Source organism: Epinephelus fuscoguttatus, linkage group LG8 (assembly GCF_011397635.1).
Source record: "Epinephelus fuscoguttatus linkage group LG8, E.fuscoguttatus.final_Chr_v1".
Classification (NCBI taxonomy): Eukaryota; Metazoa; Chordata; class Actinopteri; order Perciformes; family Serranidae; genus Epinephelus; species Epinephelus fuscoguttatus.
The window spans coordinates 45,330,540-45,347,251 of NC_064759.1; the positions used below are offsets into that span (position 1 = coordinate 45,330,540).

General features: G+C 42.6%; 1 protein-coding gene across 2 annotated transcripts in view; it reads right to left on the bottom strand.

Annotated features, from left to right (window-relative positions):
- LOC125892851 (sodium- and chloride-dependent transporter XTRP3-like) overlaps window positions 1-16,712 on the bottom strand; it is a 116,668-nt gene that overhangs the window by 39,209 nt on the left and 60,747 nt on the right. For both annotated transcript variants that reach the window (XR_007449792.1, XM_049583159.1), the window contains exons 8-10: window positions 10,722-10,923; window positions 6,218-6,377; window positions 5,889-6,054 (exon numbers count right to left, since the gene is read on the bottom strand). Coding sequence is in view for 1 of the 2 variants with exons in the window: in XM_049583159.1 (XP_049439116.1) it covers window positions 5,889-6,054; window positions 6,218-6,377; window positions 10,722-10,923 (528 nt within the window). In the remaining variant the exon portion in view is untranslated. The remainder of the gene's footprint in view (window positions 1-5,888; window positions 6,055-6,217; window positions 6,378-10,721; window positions 10,924-16,712) is intronic.

Below are 16,712 nucleotides of genomic sequence, written 5' to 3' on the forward strand. Positions count from 1 at the left end.
TAGACCGTATTATGTACCACGGGAGTTTTCAAACATTGTTGCCATTATTGTTTACATTTCACCGCAGGCAGCAATAGCAGTGGCATGTGACGTCATCCATGAAACTGTTGCTAGAATTCAGACCCAGCACCCCTAGTGCATTCATGGCAATATTGGGGGATTTTAACAGCACTTCTCTCTTCTCCCATCTGACTGGCTTTGTTGGCCAACAACGCCAACCTGTTCTTTAAGATGTTTGCTGGAGGGGGCAGTAGTCAGCCTACCCCTGCATCCATCCACCCTTCTACAGTGTCACCTGCTGCTGCTGCTCCTGCTCCACTGTCACCTTGAAGTGTGAGGATCCTTTTCCTTGACTTTTCATGTGCTTTCGATACCATCCAGCCCCCCATACTGAGAGACTGGTTGGAGGGGATGGGAATAGATTGCTTCCTGACTTCCTGGATGACAGACTACCTGACAGAGTGGCCTCAGTATGTCAGGCTTGGAAGCTGTGTCTCTGGAATGGTCAGGAGCAGCACTGGTGCTCCACAGTTGCTTTAGCACCGTTCCTGTTCAGACTCTACACAGCGTACAACAAGTACATCTCAGAGCCCTGCCACATACAAAAATACTTTGACGATACAGGTATTGTGGCTTGTATCAGGAGCAGTCAGGAATGGGAGTACAGAGACCTTGTGGATGCCATTCAGGGAGTGGTGCAGTAAGTGGTTTCTCCACCTGAACACAGCCAAAACCAAGGAGATGGTGGTGGATTTCAGAAGAAAGAGGTCACACCATCAACCAGTCTCCATACAGGGGGAGGACACTGAGGTGGTGCATACCTACAAATATCTGAGAGTCCTCTTGGATGATAAGTTGGACTGGTCCTCTAATACCGACACCCTATACAGGAGGGGGCAGAGCCGCCTGTTCTTTCTGCGGATACTGAGGGGTGCCGTTTGTAAAGTGTCTCACGCTGAAAATAACATCAACATTTTGCCACATTTAGCTTCAAACAATGTTTAAAAAAGAATTTTTTAACGTCACCTTTTACCACATTTACAGCAATATTTGTTAACTTAGAAATATATTAAATAGTTAAATCTAAATATTAAATGTGGCACCTAAATGTTAAATGTTAAATCTAAATATTAAATCTAAATCTAAATGTTAAATCTAAATGCTAAATCTAAATCTAAATCTAAATATTAAATATAAATATAATGTTAAATCTAAATGCTAAATATAAATCTAAATCTAAATGTTAAATCTAAATATTAAATCTAAATCTAAATGTTAAATCTAAATGCTAAATCTAAATCTAAATGTTAAATGTTAAATCTAAATATTAAATCTAAATCTAAATGTTAAATCTAAATGCTAAATCTAAATCTAAATGTTAAATGTTAAATCTGAATGTTCTGGGTGAAACTAAATATTTAGCTAATATGCAAATTCACATTGCCGGTCACCGGATGTACCAAAATAAAAGCTCGAGATGGTCAGACTGTGTTTATAGAATCAAATAACGAATTAAAACCAGCTTATCGGGGGAAATGAACACTTGAACATACATTAGCGTGATAATAACTACCTAAAATAACAAGAAACATGTTTCCCCATAGTTTCAGGAGATCCTTCGTCCCCACGGCAATAACTGGGGACACCTCTTGTATCCAGTCACACAACGTGCGTTTACATGGAGCCATGTATTCTGTTTGCATTCGGGTTGGAAGCCCTACCCGAAAAGAAATGCTCCTTGTAATCACCTCAACCCGAATGAAAACAGCCAACCTGAAAGAAAATCTAATTGGGTGCACAGGGATGGAATATTCCTTTTCAGAACCTGAATGGTACCACCTTATTTTTCACGGATACACGGAGGCAAAACAGAAGGCAGCCAGCTTCCGTTTTTTTGTGCGACACTTCCGGTCCAGCACTCTTGACTACTGTGTAAATGGGAATCGCCTTGTTGTTTACCTTGTTGAGTTTAGCTATCTCTCTCTCTCTCTCTCTCTCTATATATATATACAGTACAGGCCAAAAGTTTGGACACACCTTCTCATTTAATGCGTTTTCTTTATTTTCATGACTATTTACATTGTAGATTCTCACTGAAGGCATCAAAACTATGAATGAACACATGTGGAGTTATGTACTTAACAAAAAAAGGTGAAATAACTGAAAACATGTTTTATATTCTACTTTCTTCAAAATAGCCACCCTTTGCTCTGAATTACTGCTTTGCACACTCTTGGCATTCTCTCCATGAGCTTCAAGAGGTAGTCACCTGAAATGGTTTCCACTTCACAGGTGTGCCTTATCAGGGTTAATTAGTGGAATTTCTTGCTTTATCAATGGGGTTGGGACCATCAGTTGTGTTGTGCAGAAGTCAGGTTAATACACAGCCGACAGCCCTATTGGACAACTGTTAAAATTCATATTATGGCAAGAACCAATCAGCTAACTAAAGAAAAAGAGTGGCCATCATTACTTTAAGAAATGAAGGTCAGTCAGTCCGGAAAATTGCAAAACTTTAAATGTGTCCCCAAGTGGAGTCACAAAAACCATCAAGCGCTACAACGAAACTGGCACACATGAGGACCGACCCAGGAAAGGAAGACCAAGAGTCACCTCTGCTTCTGAGGATAAGTTCATCCGAGTCACCAGCCTCAGAAATGGCAAGTTAACAGCAGCTCAGATCAGAGACCAGATGAATGCCACACAGAGTTCTAGCAGCAGACCCATCTCTAGAACAACTGTTAAGAGGAGACTGCGCGAATCAGGCCTTCATGGTCAAATAGCTGCTAGGAAACCACTGCTAAGGAGAGACAACAAGCAGAAGAGATTTGTTTAGGCCAAGAAACACAAGGAATGGACATTAGACCAGTGGAAATCTGTGCTTTGGTCTGATGAGTCCAAATTTGAGATCTTTGGTTCCAACCGCCGTGTCTTTGTGAGACGCAGAAAAGGTGAACGGATGGATTCCACATGCCTGGTTCCCACTGTGAAGCATGGAGGAGGAGGTGTGATGGTGTGGGGGTGTTTTGCTGGTGACACTGTTGGGGATTTATTCAAAATTGAAGGCACACTGAACCAGCATGGCTACCACAGCATCCTGCAGCGACATGCCATCCCATCCGGTTTGCGTTTAGTTGGACGATCATTTATTTTTCAACAGGACAATGACCCCAAACACACCTCCAGGCTGTGTAAGGGCTATTTGACCAAGAAGGAGAGTGATGGAGTGCTGCGGCAGATGACCTGGCCTCCACAGTCACCGGACCTGAACCCAGTCGAGATGGTTTGGGGTGAGCTGGACCGCAGAGTGAAGGCAAAGGGGCCAACAAGTGCTAAACACCTCTGGGAACTCCTTCAAGACTGTTGGAAAACCATTTCAGGTGACTACCTCTTGAAGCTCATGGAGAGAATGCCAAGAGTGTGCAAAGCAGTAATCAGAGCAAAGGGTGGCTATTTTGAAGAAACTAGAATATAAAACATGTTTTCAGTTATTTCACCTTTTTTGTTAAGTACATAACTCCACATGTGTTCATTCATAGTTTTGATGCCTTCAGTGAGAATCTACAATGTAAATAGTCATGAAAATAAAGAAAACGCATTGAATGAGAAGGTGTGTCCAAACTTTTGGCCTGTACTGTATATATATATATGTACATATATATCACATTTTTCACGTCACTATATCACCGTTTAGACTAATCTGATGTTTGTAAAGTCTATAAACACAATGATCGAACAAACTTTACTATTTCTGTGTGCACATTTTGTTTGTAATTAATAACATGGCTATCGTAGATTAGCTGGGCTAACCGTTACCTGTTAGCCGTTAGTGGTGTCTGTAACTCAATAACTTAATAAACGGTCCGTGAAAAAAAATATTTTTTCCAGCGGATGTCTTAGTCACAACATATTTGAGCTAACTGGAGTAGTTTCATGTCGTATCCAACACGGGAGGCTTTTAACGGATGACGTCCTGATGTTAGCTTTGCTGCTAGTGTTAGCTGTCCCTGTCAGCTGCAGCCACTGATGCTTTCTAGACATCGTGATTTCCCAAAACTGAATAAATACCACACACAGCAACACAAAACTGCTTTGCTAGCTCAATCATGTTGTAACAGCTGGATGGTTGATGCGTACATGCTGATTGGGGTGCTATCAGAGCTGATCCGCGCATCACTATGGCTTAATAATCAACTCAATCAATAAAAACAACCTGTCCTGTGTTAGGAGTGTATGTCGCTGACAGAAAGAAAGAAAGAAAAGGGGAAAAAAAGATAGAAAAGCAGCGTACACCTCACATATTTATTTCTCACAGTTGAGCACACGTTTGGCTGGCATGCAGAAGCACCGTCTGTGTGTCTGTGTGCTGAGGGTGCGAGCCGCAGCTTCAGTTGCTCAGGTAGAGAGGCTGTGTAGCCCAGTGTGTTTTTTCGCTGATTCAGTTCTGTAGGTTCTCTGCTGGTACACTGGAGACGGGGATCAAGCAGTTTGTCTCACTCGGGATATATTGTGCTTTTTTGGTTCATAGTTTTTGATTGACGTGCGATTTATTCGCGTTTAGAGGGAATAAATTTCCGTTATAACGGAAACGTGGGCACAGTTATCTAAATATATATAAAACACACAGACTAACTAACTAACTAACTAACTGATTGCCTAACATAAACAACTGAAAATTGAAAAAAATTAGCTTGCACTGTTAGCTCCGTTAAGGGAAAGCATGAGGGAAAGTGGCTGACCGGAAGTCACACACAAAAAAACAGAAGTTGATCACTATTTACTTCCGTGTTTGAAAATAAGGTGGATACACCTCCTACCCAATTCCAGCCATTCTGTTCTTTCTGCGCATGCTCGTTTCCTTGCCCTTCTGGCGCGATGACGTATACAGTGTGCATAGCAACGGGCTGAGATAGAGCAGTTGGACTCGTTGCACTCACCGGTTTCCATTCGCCACAGCACGGTCCTCTATCTCCCTTCTTCGACCTTCTACCTCTCTTCTCCTCCTCAACAGATGAAGCATTAGCAGAACAAGGTTGTTGTTGTACTGCTGCTTCAAGAATATAAGCAAAACAAGCCCGAAAAAGGCACTAAGAACGGCATCGTCAAGCATCTTGTTATCCGGGGCGAGGACTACAGTGTTTTCTTCTGGTACACATAACATCCGCCCTGCCCCCTATCCAATCAGAAACCTTCCCTGCCTCAAACCTTACGCAGACCCTAATAAAGGCGATTAAACTGATCTCCCATGTAAACCCTCATTCAGAATGAATATTTCCCACGTAAACTACCTGGAAAAACTTTAATTCTGAATGATTTCATTCAGATTTATTTCATTCTGAATGAGAAGCCATCATGTAACCGCACCCACATACACTCACACACGTCACATTAGCCACAACTGGACTGGACTGTGGAATGAACCATTTTAATTTAATTTTTATTTGAGTTCTAATTTCTATTTATGCACTTATATTAACTTATTAATTTTATGTCTATTGTAATATCACTGTGTTGTTGTTGATGAGGCGAAATGTGGTTGTTGTTTTTTATAAGCTGCTGGACAATTGAATTTCCTTTCGGGGATGAATAAAGTTCTTCCGATTGTATTCTATTCTATTCTGTGGCGTCCTCTTTTTTGGAAAGGAATTTGTTTGAATAGTGTGAGAAAATGAGACAGAACCTGCAAGAAGGGCCTCTAACAGTATGAGAGCTGGCAGCCCTGGATATGATATTGAAGCTGTGTAAGTGCAATCAAGAGGAGAAACTCAACTCCGGCAGGCTCTGGCCCAGTGTAACCCCTGTGCATGCAAACATTAGCACCAGCTTGAAGATTGAAAAGCAGTATTCACAAGACCTCAGCAATGGAAAAGAAAAAAGTCACAGCTCACCAGCTCTTTGTTCCATGCTTGGTATGTAGGTGTCCCTCCTTTGATGTAATTGACAATGTAGATGATGAAGAGGGTGATGAGGAGAAGGGGACTGACTACTGCCCACATGATCTTCCAGTACCAGTTGGGACGATGACCAAGCATGTCTTCTATGTCTTTTTCAAACCTAAAATGAGTCGATGAGGAATTAAAATTAAATGCTTTTCTATATAGTTTAAAAGAACATTGCTGATGATTTGCAGTTAAGACGTGACAATAGCTACACGTTGACACAATACAAAAGCGGAATGCATACAAATGTGGGTGCTTCCATACACAAATACACAAACCTTCTAATTCCATAGATGTAACTGACAGTTATGACCTCAACGAGGACAACAAACAGTAGCGAAAAATTGGCTCCATAGTCGTTGAACATGGTAAACCAATAATTTCCAGATGTGGTGGTGAAGCCCAGGCCAAGTAGCAGACAAAACAAACACACTAAACCTGCAAGCAAAACACAGCACTCAGTAGCTGACACTTGTATTTCCAATCAGTACGTTTTAACATTGGCTTCATTGCAACACATACTAGACATACAACCCTGATTCCAAACAAGTTAGGACCCTGTGTAAAACATAAATAAAAACAGACTGCAATGATTGCAAATCTTTTTTGACCTATATTTAGTTCAATACATATCTGATGTTCAAACTGCTAAACTTCTTTTTTAATTGCTTTTTAAATATACACTTGTTTTAAATTTGATGCCTGCAAAATGTTAAAACAAAAGCCAAAAAACACAAGTTTGAACTTTCCACAGGTAAACAGGTTAACTGGGAACAAATTAAAGTATTATTACTAGGGCTAAAGGGGCATCCTCGAAATCCTAGGTTCTTCACAAGCAAGAATGGTCACTTTGTGAAATAATGCAAGGGCAAACAGTAAAAATGTTTGAAAACAACACTTCTCAATGCACAATAGCAAGTCATTTAGAGATTTCACCATGTACAATTCATAATATCATCAAAAGATTCAGAGAATCCAGAGAAATCTCTGCATATTAGGGGCAAGGCCGGAAATCAATATTCAATGGCCTTGATCTTTAATCGCTAAAGCAGGACTATTCAATTACAAATTCAATTGGGCCGGATTTTAATACCAGAATCGGTCAATGGGCCAGACATTTATAGGAGCGAGCAACCTATAGAAAACTTTTTTTTTAGCTTATAGGAAAATACCCCAAGAGTCAGCGAAAGCAGGGGTGGAAGATGACTCACAGGTGGATTACACGGTAACAGACATTGGAACGGACACGACTATGACTTGGATCTGTGACTCAGTGAAGGATAGGGGCACGGACCTATCCACCAGGGCTAGAATTAGCAGCACTCAGGGCAAGGCGAGCGCATCTGTTGAGGATAAAAGTAGCACAGTTATAATGTAAATGTATAAAATAAAAAATAGAGTATGGTGAATGTGCTAGAAAAGGTAGTATCAGCACTGCTTCTACCTGGAGCTTGCATGTACGGAGCCTGGGTTTGGTTGAAGGTGGCGGTGCTGTTTGGGCTGAGAAAGCCATGTGTAAGTAAGGTAAAGGAGGTTATTGGGTTGGTGTGGGGAGCAGTGAGACCTGGCATTAGGGGAGTGTCTCTGGGACGCCAGAGATCACTGTCTAGCCTCCTGGAGGTGTCGTGGGACCAACTAGACAAAACACCGGTGAAAGGAGGTTCCCACCCGATGACCCCAAAGACATGTTAGTTATCACTGCTCACTGGTCTGTATAGTTAAGCCTTGCCATAATAGCTTATCATAGCTTAGGAGGTTATTCACTGAGTGCTGATCCTTTTCTAGAGCACAAACTCCTTGTGTTTATTTGAATATATATATTTAGCTTATCTATATATATGTATATATATATATATATATATATATATATATATATATATATATATATATATATATATATATACCAAGACTAAGTGTCAAAGTACCCTCTGAAAGTCTGCTAGATGATGTGAATGCAGCTCTATGAACTATCCCCACTGGGACCGTTACTGAGACAATTCAGCTGTTGTACACCACAGCAACAGTGATCCTATGTGCTTGGCCACAAGATGAGCACCTTGAGCCACAAAGAGTGCCAAGATCAAGGCAACACAGACAGAGGTCAGTCAACTCTCAGAGCTACAGAAAGGTGTGGGGAAGAAAGGGATCCCTAGGAATTACAACAAACTGTCTATACCTGAGACACTGGAGACTGCCAAGTAAAGGCTCACAGCTCTGGCTACCCGCCTGAAGAGATACACAAGAGAAGTAGAAGTCAGGAGAATAAATAGGATGTTCTCCACCAAACCATCCAAAGTGTACTCTCAGTGGCAAGGTAACAAAATGAGAATAGATCCACCCAAAGCTGAAACTGAACAATACTGGAAGAGCATGTGGGAGAAGAAGGCATCACATAACACTGATGCATGACTAGTGACTAGTGGATCTAAGAGCAGACCATAGTGTTCTCCCAGAACAAGAGCCAGTTACCATTACAAGACATCCAAGAAAGAGTATCAGGTATGAAGAGCTGGATAGCACAGGGCCCTGACATGATCCATACCTACTGGCTTAAGAAACTAACTGCACCCCATGAATGCCTGGCAGCACAAATGAACCAGCTGCTGATGGATGGGACCAATCCATAATGGATGACCCAGGGACGGACAGTCTTGCTCATGAAGGATCCCCAGAAGGGTGCAGTCCCATCAAACTACCCGCCAATAACCTGCCTCTGTACAACATGGAAGCTCCTGTCAGGCATCATCCATAGCAGCTAAAATGAATAGGTACATGGCCCAATTCATGAGCAAGGCCCAGAAAGGAATTGGTAGTAATACCAGGGGAGCTAAGCACCAGCTACTGGTCAATAGAGCAGTCACCCAAGACTGCAAGACCAGGCAGACCAACCTGTGCACTGCCTAGATTGACTGCAAGAAAGCCTTTGTCTCAATGCCTTCATCAAGTAATCAGTGGGGCTGTGGAAAACATCTCTGGAAGCCAACTCAAAGCTAACTGCATAAGTTGCCATCAAGTGCGACATAAACCAAGGTCATGCACTGTCCCTGCTACACTCCTGCATAGGCCTGAACAGCCTCAGCCAATTCATCACAAAGAGTGACTGAGGGGGTTCAAAAGTGGAGCAAACATCAGTCACCTCCTCTACATGGATGACATCAAGCTGTATGCCAGGAGTGAGTAAGACATTGACTCACTGATCCACCTTACCAGGATCTACAGCAATGACATTGCAATGTCATTTGGACTAAATAAGTGTGGTCAGATGGTGTCCAAGAGAGGGAAGACGATCAGAACCAAGGGGGTTGAACTGCCAGAGGGCAGCATTGCAGATGTTCGGGACAGCTACAGATACCTTGGGGTCCCGCAGGCAAATGTGAACAACGAGGAGGTAGCAAGGAAGTCAGCCACAGCCAAATACCTACACAGAGTTAGGCAGGTCCTGAAAAGTTAGCTGAATGGAAAGAACAATATCCGAGCCATCAACCCGTGCCATCAACCCGTACGTCCTGCCAGTCATTAGATACCCTGCTGGTATAATAAGCAAGCCAAAGGAGGAGATAGAGGCCACTGATATCAAGACAAAGGAGCTTTTCACAATGCATGGATGGTTTCATCCCAAGTCCAGCACCCTGAGGACTCGTGAGCGTCAGAGCCACTGTTCAGGACAAAACAATCAAGATCCAGGAATACATCAGGAAGATGGCCCCCAAAGATGAGCTGCTAAGTGAATACCTCAGGCAGCAGAAACCTGAAAAAGCAGAAGAGGGGATGGATCATCATGGAAGGACAAGCCCCTGCATGGCATGTACCACTAACAGGTTGACAAAATGGCCGAAATCAAGAAATCCTACCAGCAGCTGGAAAAGGCTGGACTGAAAGACAGCATGGAAGCACTAATCATGGCAGCACAGAACAGGCACTTAGTACAAGATCAATAGAAGTAGGGCTCTACCACTCCAGACAGGACCCCAGGTGCAGGCTATGCAAAGATGCTCCTTAGACAGTTCAGCACATGGCAGCAGGGTGTAAGATGCAGACAGGATGAACGTACCTGGACCGCCTTAACCAAGTGGCTGGCTATGGACTGGAAGTCCCAAGGTCACAATGGAAGACACCTCCTAAGGTGGTTGAGAATGATCGAGCTAAGATCCTGTGGGACCTCCAGGTCCATTTTGCCCTCAGTTTCACCTTTATGTATATGAGCGTCTGTGTGTGTGCTCAGCCGAAAACCAACTTCAAAAGATCTCCCACTGTGGCGAAATGGTGCTTCTCTTTACTGGAGAGTGTGTCAACAAGACACTTCTGATTTTATTTGTGACCACAACCAGTGTAAACAACACTAGTTGTGGAAAGTAACTAACTACAAGTACTGTACTCAAGTAAAATTATGATATAGTAGCCAATTAATCAATGTTGTCAAATAAAATATACTAGGCTATCAATTTGGAACTCTGCTTAATAATTAAACTAATTACTACAACCAAAATGACCATATCAATAGCTACAAAAAGTAGTAGAGTTCTGATAGTAGAAGCTGGCAAGATTCCCTTTTTTCATTTCACAATAACAGTCTAGTTTAAGTCATGCAAATGAACAATTTCATATGTGAGGTTCTGGTGGTCCCTACATACTTTATACTTCTACTCTATTACATCTTAGAGCATGCCAACCATTAGGAATTATGGACAGGAGGAAAAAATGGGAAATAGCTTACTGGAACTAGGCTGATGGCCACAAGGATGATGATGGTAAAATTTTCATCAACATCAGCCTGGATCTTACCGTTAAACAACTCGTTGCTTATTTTGGACACAACCTTGAAGTCTCGTAGTGGGGTGATGATGGCAGTGACGTTGCCCAGCATGCTGCCCATTCCCAACAGGAGGAGCATAATGAAGTACAGCACTGACCAGAGCTGAGACAGTGGCATATTCTTAATGGCCTCACTGTACACAATGAAGGCCAAACCTGTCCCCTCGACCGCCTGAAACAGATGAAAGGGAGAGACAACAGTTTATGACTGAAGTGGAATCTGAATTGGGCTTTGACCCACTTTGACTTGGCCTCCTGAAAAGCCTCAGAGAATAGACATACATTTCCTGCATTCAGATGGCTTTTGCTCTACAAAGTAGAAGTGATGAGGTCTTGAGGGAGAGGCTTAGCACACATCACTCAAAGCACATCAGGGACTCAGAGAGCTCCTAACTTAGCCTAATTTTTTTTAGTAAGGAGTCTGAGCTTGGGAGTCATTTAGGAAAGTTCTCAGAGCAGCTCTGAGCTAGGTAGGGACAGAAACTTTTACCTTTGTGAGGAGGTGTGGTTGACCCCATTGCTCAGTGTGATGCATTCTTTTAACAGATGTGATTGGTTGTCAGAGACACGCCATTTTGTGAGGCTGTAAGGTGTGGACACCCAATGGAAATGAAATGAACAGTATCACAATATGAGATTGTAAAAGTTTTGCCCTTTGTTAGTGTGATTGCTCTGCTAATGAAAGGATGAGACAGACCCAAGTCATCACTGCTGCACTGTTGCATTTTTCCAGTTTTCCAAATATCTTAGTGTTGTCATCATTTTATTTCTGGTGTTATACCATTAGGTGGGAAATGTGTGTGTGTTACGGCTGTGTGTGTTCTGTGCTGCTGTCCCTTTTTCCCTCCCTTGTAGATCTGCTCAAGTGTGCTGCATTACCTAACGAGGTGCAGCACACTTGACATGGAGGAGGTGCTTAAGAGCTCTTGTGCCAGCAGCAGAGGGGAGAGGCTCTGGTGTGGGGACTGCTGGTCCTGCTGCCTCTCACCGAGGGATTTTTGTTGTCTTGTTTGCCTGTTTTAATTCTAATAAATCCCATGGATTTGAGTGTTTTTAAAGGTGTTCATGTGATTATTATGGGTCAGTGTTTTGGAGTTTTGTTCGTCCCATAGGGCCGCCTGAGGGTGGGGCGTAACAGTGTGTATCCCTAATGACATTAACCACACATATTATCCCTGCATAATCTAATCTGTAGCTTTTCATTTACTCATTCAGTGATTCGAGAATATTTGTATTTTTTTTGTCCAATGGGGCTGATTAGTCTCTCTGCCTATTATTTTACATTGCTCAATCTACAATTGGAGATAATTCAATTTAGCAATATCTAATAGAATTTTTCTATAGGGCTCAGATAGCCACCATGAGCCATGCAATGAACAACTGCAATTATATCCCTAATGTGCACACAGTGCAAATGGTTTTCCATTCAGGACTGTTGTCTAAACTTGTCTAAAGCTCATTTAGACTGTTACTCCTTTACCTATTTTTCCAATCAAAAGTCCATATTTTGTAGTGTCTACTGATTTTCAAAGATGTCTGTCTCCCATCCCTCACTCTTCACCATATTTACTGAACCATTGGCAGCAGAAGCTAGACAAAACACAAACATTAAAGGAATCTAACAGTTCTTGTACAGTTTTATGCTCTCTGTGTACTATTCATACATACTACAATCATTACAGAGGAATCATTGAACATTATTGTCAATCATTTACCCTTATTTGGTGTGCCCACCACTTGTGGGGATAGGCGGTGTGGTTGGTGCATTTTGAGCTAGGCAGCAGACTGGGGTGGGGATCTAGGCATGCTGACCCCTGGCATAGCAGACTGGCTCTAGTGACATGTAATGTCACCTCTCTAGTGGGCAAGGAACTGGAGCTAGAGCAGGAGGTGGAGCAGTATCAGCTAGATACAACTGGACTCTGGAACCAAATCTTGGAGAGGGGTGGGCTCTTGCCTTTTCCAGAGTTGCCCACGGTAAAAGGTGTCGAGCGGGTGTGGGGATACTTACAAGCCTCTGGTTGAGTGCCACTGTGTTGAAGTTCTCCCCAGGGAATGAGTCGCCTCTATGCGACTGCAAGTTGCTGAAAAGAAGTCTAATGCACAAAACAGCAGTTTAGAGTGTGCGGCCTTCTTGAAGTCTCTGGGGGTGTCCTGGAAAGGGCACCGACTCGGGATTCTACAGTTGTGCTGGGGGACATCAACACTCATGTGTGCAACATCTGGGAGAAATGGCCTGCCTAATCTGAATCTGAGTGGTGTTTTATTACTGGACTTGCTTGTAATAAATTGGCCATAGCAAACACCATGTTAAAGCATAGGGTGGCTTGTAAGTGTACAGAGTACCAGAATGCACTAAGTCAAAGATCAATGTTTGACTTTGCATTCATATCATCAGATCTATGTCTATGTCTCCAATACTCAGCTGAAGAGGAAAGCAACTGTCAACTGATCACCACCTGGTGGTGAGTTGGATCTGATGGCAACAGGGGCTGCCAGAGATACCTGTAAACCCAAACATGTAGTGAGGGTGAACTAAGAATGTCTGGCTGAGGTTCCTGCCTGTGAAGTCTTCAACTCACACCTCTGGAAGACATTTTCGTGAAAACTGAGCAGGCCATATTCAAAATTATGGAGGCAGCTGCTAGAAGTTGTGGCAGCAACCCACTGGTGGGTACCAGTTAAGCTGTAGAGGGAGGAATATGGCGGTCACCCAAGCAAAAGCCCGTGTATGGGAGGAGTTCAGGGAGGCTATAGAGAGGGACCTCAAAGAAGTTCTGGCAAACCTTTAGATGACTCAGAAAGAGAAAGCAGGGCTTGTCTCAGACTGTGCTCAGCAAAGGAAGAGAATTACTGACCTGGACTGGGGATATTGTCGAGTGGAAATCCGGAGACCAAAGGGTGTGCTCCAATTATCAGGGTATCACGTTGCTTGGCCTCCACAAAAAAGTTTATTCCAGGGCAGTGGAAAGGAGGCTCCGACTGACTGTCGTACCTCAGATTTAGGAGGAGCAATGTGAAGCTCGTCGTGGCCGTGGGACAGTGGACCAGTTCTTTAATCTTGCAGGGCTGCTGAAAAGTTCATGGTAGAGTGCTCATCCAGTCTACATGTGTTTTGTGGACATGGAGAAGGTTTATGACTGTGTCCCATGGGGAGTCCTATGGGGGTACTGCAGGAAAGTCTCTGACTAGGGTCGTTGATACAAGCCATCTGGTCCCTCTATGACCAAAGAGAGAGCTTTGTCTATATTGGCACAAAGACAAACATTTTCAGTGGGCGCTGGTCTCCACTAGGGATTTCCCTTGTCACCAATTCTATTTATAAAATTAATGGACAGAATCTCAAGGTGCAGCCCATGGGAGCAGAGTGTCCTGTTTGTATTTGCATCTCTGCTTTTTGCGATGATGTGGTTTTATTGGCTCCATCAAATGGTGACCTCCAGCACACACTGCAGCGATGTGCATGAAATGGTCTGGATGAGAGTCAGTACCAAGTCTGAGGCCATGGTTCTTTATGGGAAAATGGTGGATTGGCCCCTCTGGGTTAGGAGAGAGTTACTGCCCCAGAGGGAGTTCAAGTACCACAGAGATCTTTTGCATGAATGAAGGTAAAATGGAGTGTGAGTGTAAGATGCAGGTGTTGCACCAGACCATTGAGGTTAAGAGGGAGCTGAGCCAGAAGGCAAAGCTCTTGATTTACTAGTGCATCTATGTTCCAGCCCTCGCCTACGGTCATGAGCTTTGGGTAGTGACCAAAAGAATAAGAACACGGATACAAACCACTGAAAGGAGTTTCCTCCATAGGTTGGCTATGGAGACAGGGTGAGAAGGTAAGACATCTGGAGGGAGTTCAAAGTAGAGCTGTTGCTGCTTTGCGTTGAAAGAGGCAAGTTGAGGTAGTGACACAGGGGACCACCTGCTAAAAATAGGTTGTAGACTGCTTTCCCATTGCTAGTAGACTAGAGCCATGTACACAGCTCTGCAGCACACAAATATGCCCTTCTGCCCTTTTGTTTTTCTTCTTACTGCTGTGTCACATTCAACATCACAGACAGGCTGGAAAACAGGCTGGTAAAGAGTAGAAAGCAACATGGGGGCCACTGAAAATGTTACATTGGTTACTGCTTTTTATATATCTCTTATTTAGTCCCTTTTTCAAACTCAGTGCAGACAAATTTGAATCAATATTCGCATTCTGCTTGGGCAAAGATGTATGGTATTTTGTGGTAGCCCGTCATTGCATCTAGCCAGTAAAGGGGATAAAATTAGTGCGTTCACCTGGGTGTTGTGTTTCTATCACTGCCAAATGGAGCCAGCACTGAAAAATACCCTTGACTACTGCAACTGAACCACTTTGAATCATATTCCTCAATTTATCCTTCTCTGCGCAGCTTCCTCATTTAAAAAGAATCATATACAAATAATGTTATCACGTTAAAAAGGGAAACATTTCACGTTAAGACAACATAGGTGATCACATTATAATGTGAAACGATTTGTTATAATAAATAACAATAAATCATCCTTTTCTGACGTTAATGCTTCACATTAAAACAATACATGTGATTATGTTAAAACATTACAACATTACATTATAACAAGATAAGTATATTATAACAATAAAGGTTTCTTGTTATAATGTGAAAATATCTAGTTAAAATGTGGAAAACATCTTGTTATAATGATTAAGTTATCACATTATTATGTGATACTGATCCATGTTTTTCGTCTGGAGTGACAGTGATATGCTTCAGTATTTTTTAAATGGAGGAAAGTAACACAGACCACAGCTAAAAACTACCCTGCAACCTACACATCATTCATTGTGATGTGTAGGTTGCAGGGTTTTGAAAGAAATGCAGCTTACACACCAGGCTTTTTGTATCACTACTCCAGAGTTTTGCTGAGTGATAGCCAAGGGCTATGATGCATGCTGCAGCTCTACCCACCTACGGGTCCCATGCGGGTTCTGGAAAGCTTGTCAATGTCTGCTTGTTACATGCTACAATGTCTTTCACACTAAACTCTTCACAGGAAACATAGGTTTCACAAGCAAAACTGCTTTAGAGTTAGGCAACAAAGCTGTTTTGCAACAAAAACTACTTTAAGTACAAAACTATCCTGCTTGGTTAGGTTTGGAAAAAGGCTTAGTTTGAGTTGAAAAAAACTGTCCATTACGGTAACTTGGTGAGTATTTCCCCTGAGTACTATGTCATGTGACATACGATAGTAACTACATTACATGGTTGAAAAAACTCAAAGTTGACTTCCCACCTGGGACACTGGTCTACGGGTAAAAGTCTGGTGTGTGTTCACCCATCTGTCACCCCTCTCTTCTTCCCAACTGCTCCACTCAGATTGTCTTGTTCTTCCTAGTGTTTTTGGTGCAATTGTGCTTACTCTGGAATTACTTCTATAAGTCCTCAGTCTTGACAACTGCAACTATAATGCAGAACATTGGCTCTTAACAGATTGGTGGGTGTGGTCTTAAAAAAAATCTTGACCCTCGCATACCAGAATGGCCACTCCCTGCTCTGTGTGGGTGACTAAAGCATCGCCATCAAAGAGCATGGATACCAAGAGGTGAAACTCCGTTGAATTTTTGCCAACAGCCACTAGGGGCGCTGCCGCCATTTTGGACTGTTGAGCTTGGACTGTTGCGCCCAGACAACATGCCAAGGAGAGAGGAGAAAAAAAGTAAAAGAAAACAGTGTAGTGCAATTAACTGCAACAACTATCAGTGTAACACCCCGCACCTGGCCTTCCACCCTTTCCCGAAGGATCCTGACAGGTAAGAACTCCTGAGGTGTAAGTTTTAAAGTGTTTTAATATCAATTTAATATGCCAGTTTATTGGACCATTTATATCAGAACTGATTACTGCTTAACATTAAAATATATCATATTAAAATAGCCTATATATTATTATTATTATTATTATTACTATTACTGTCCCCTTACT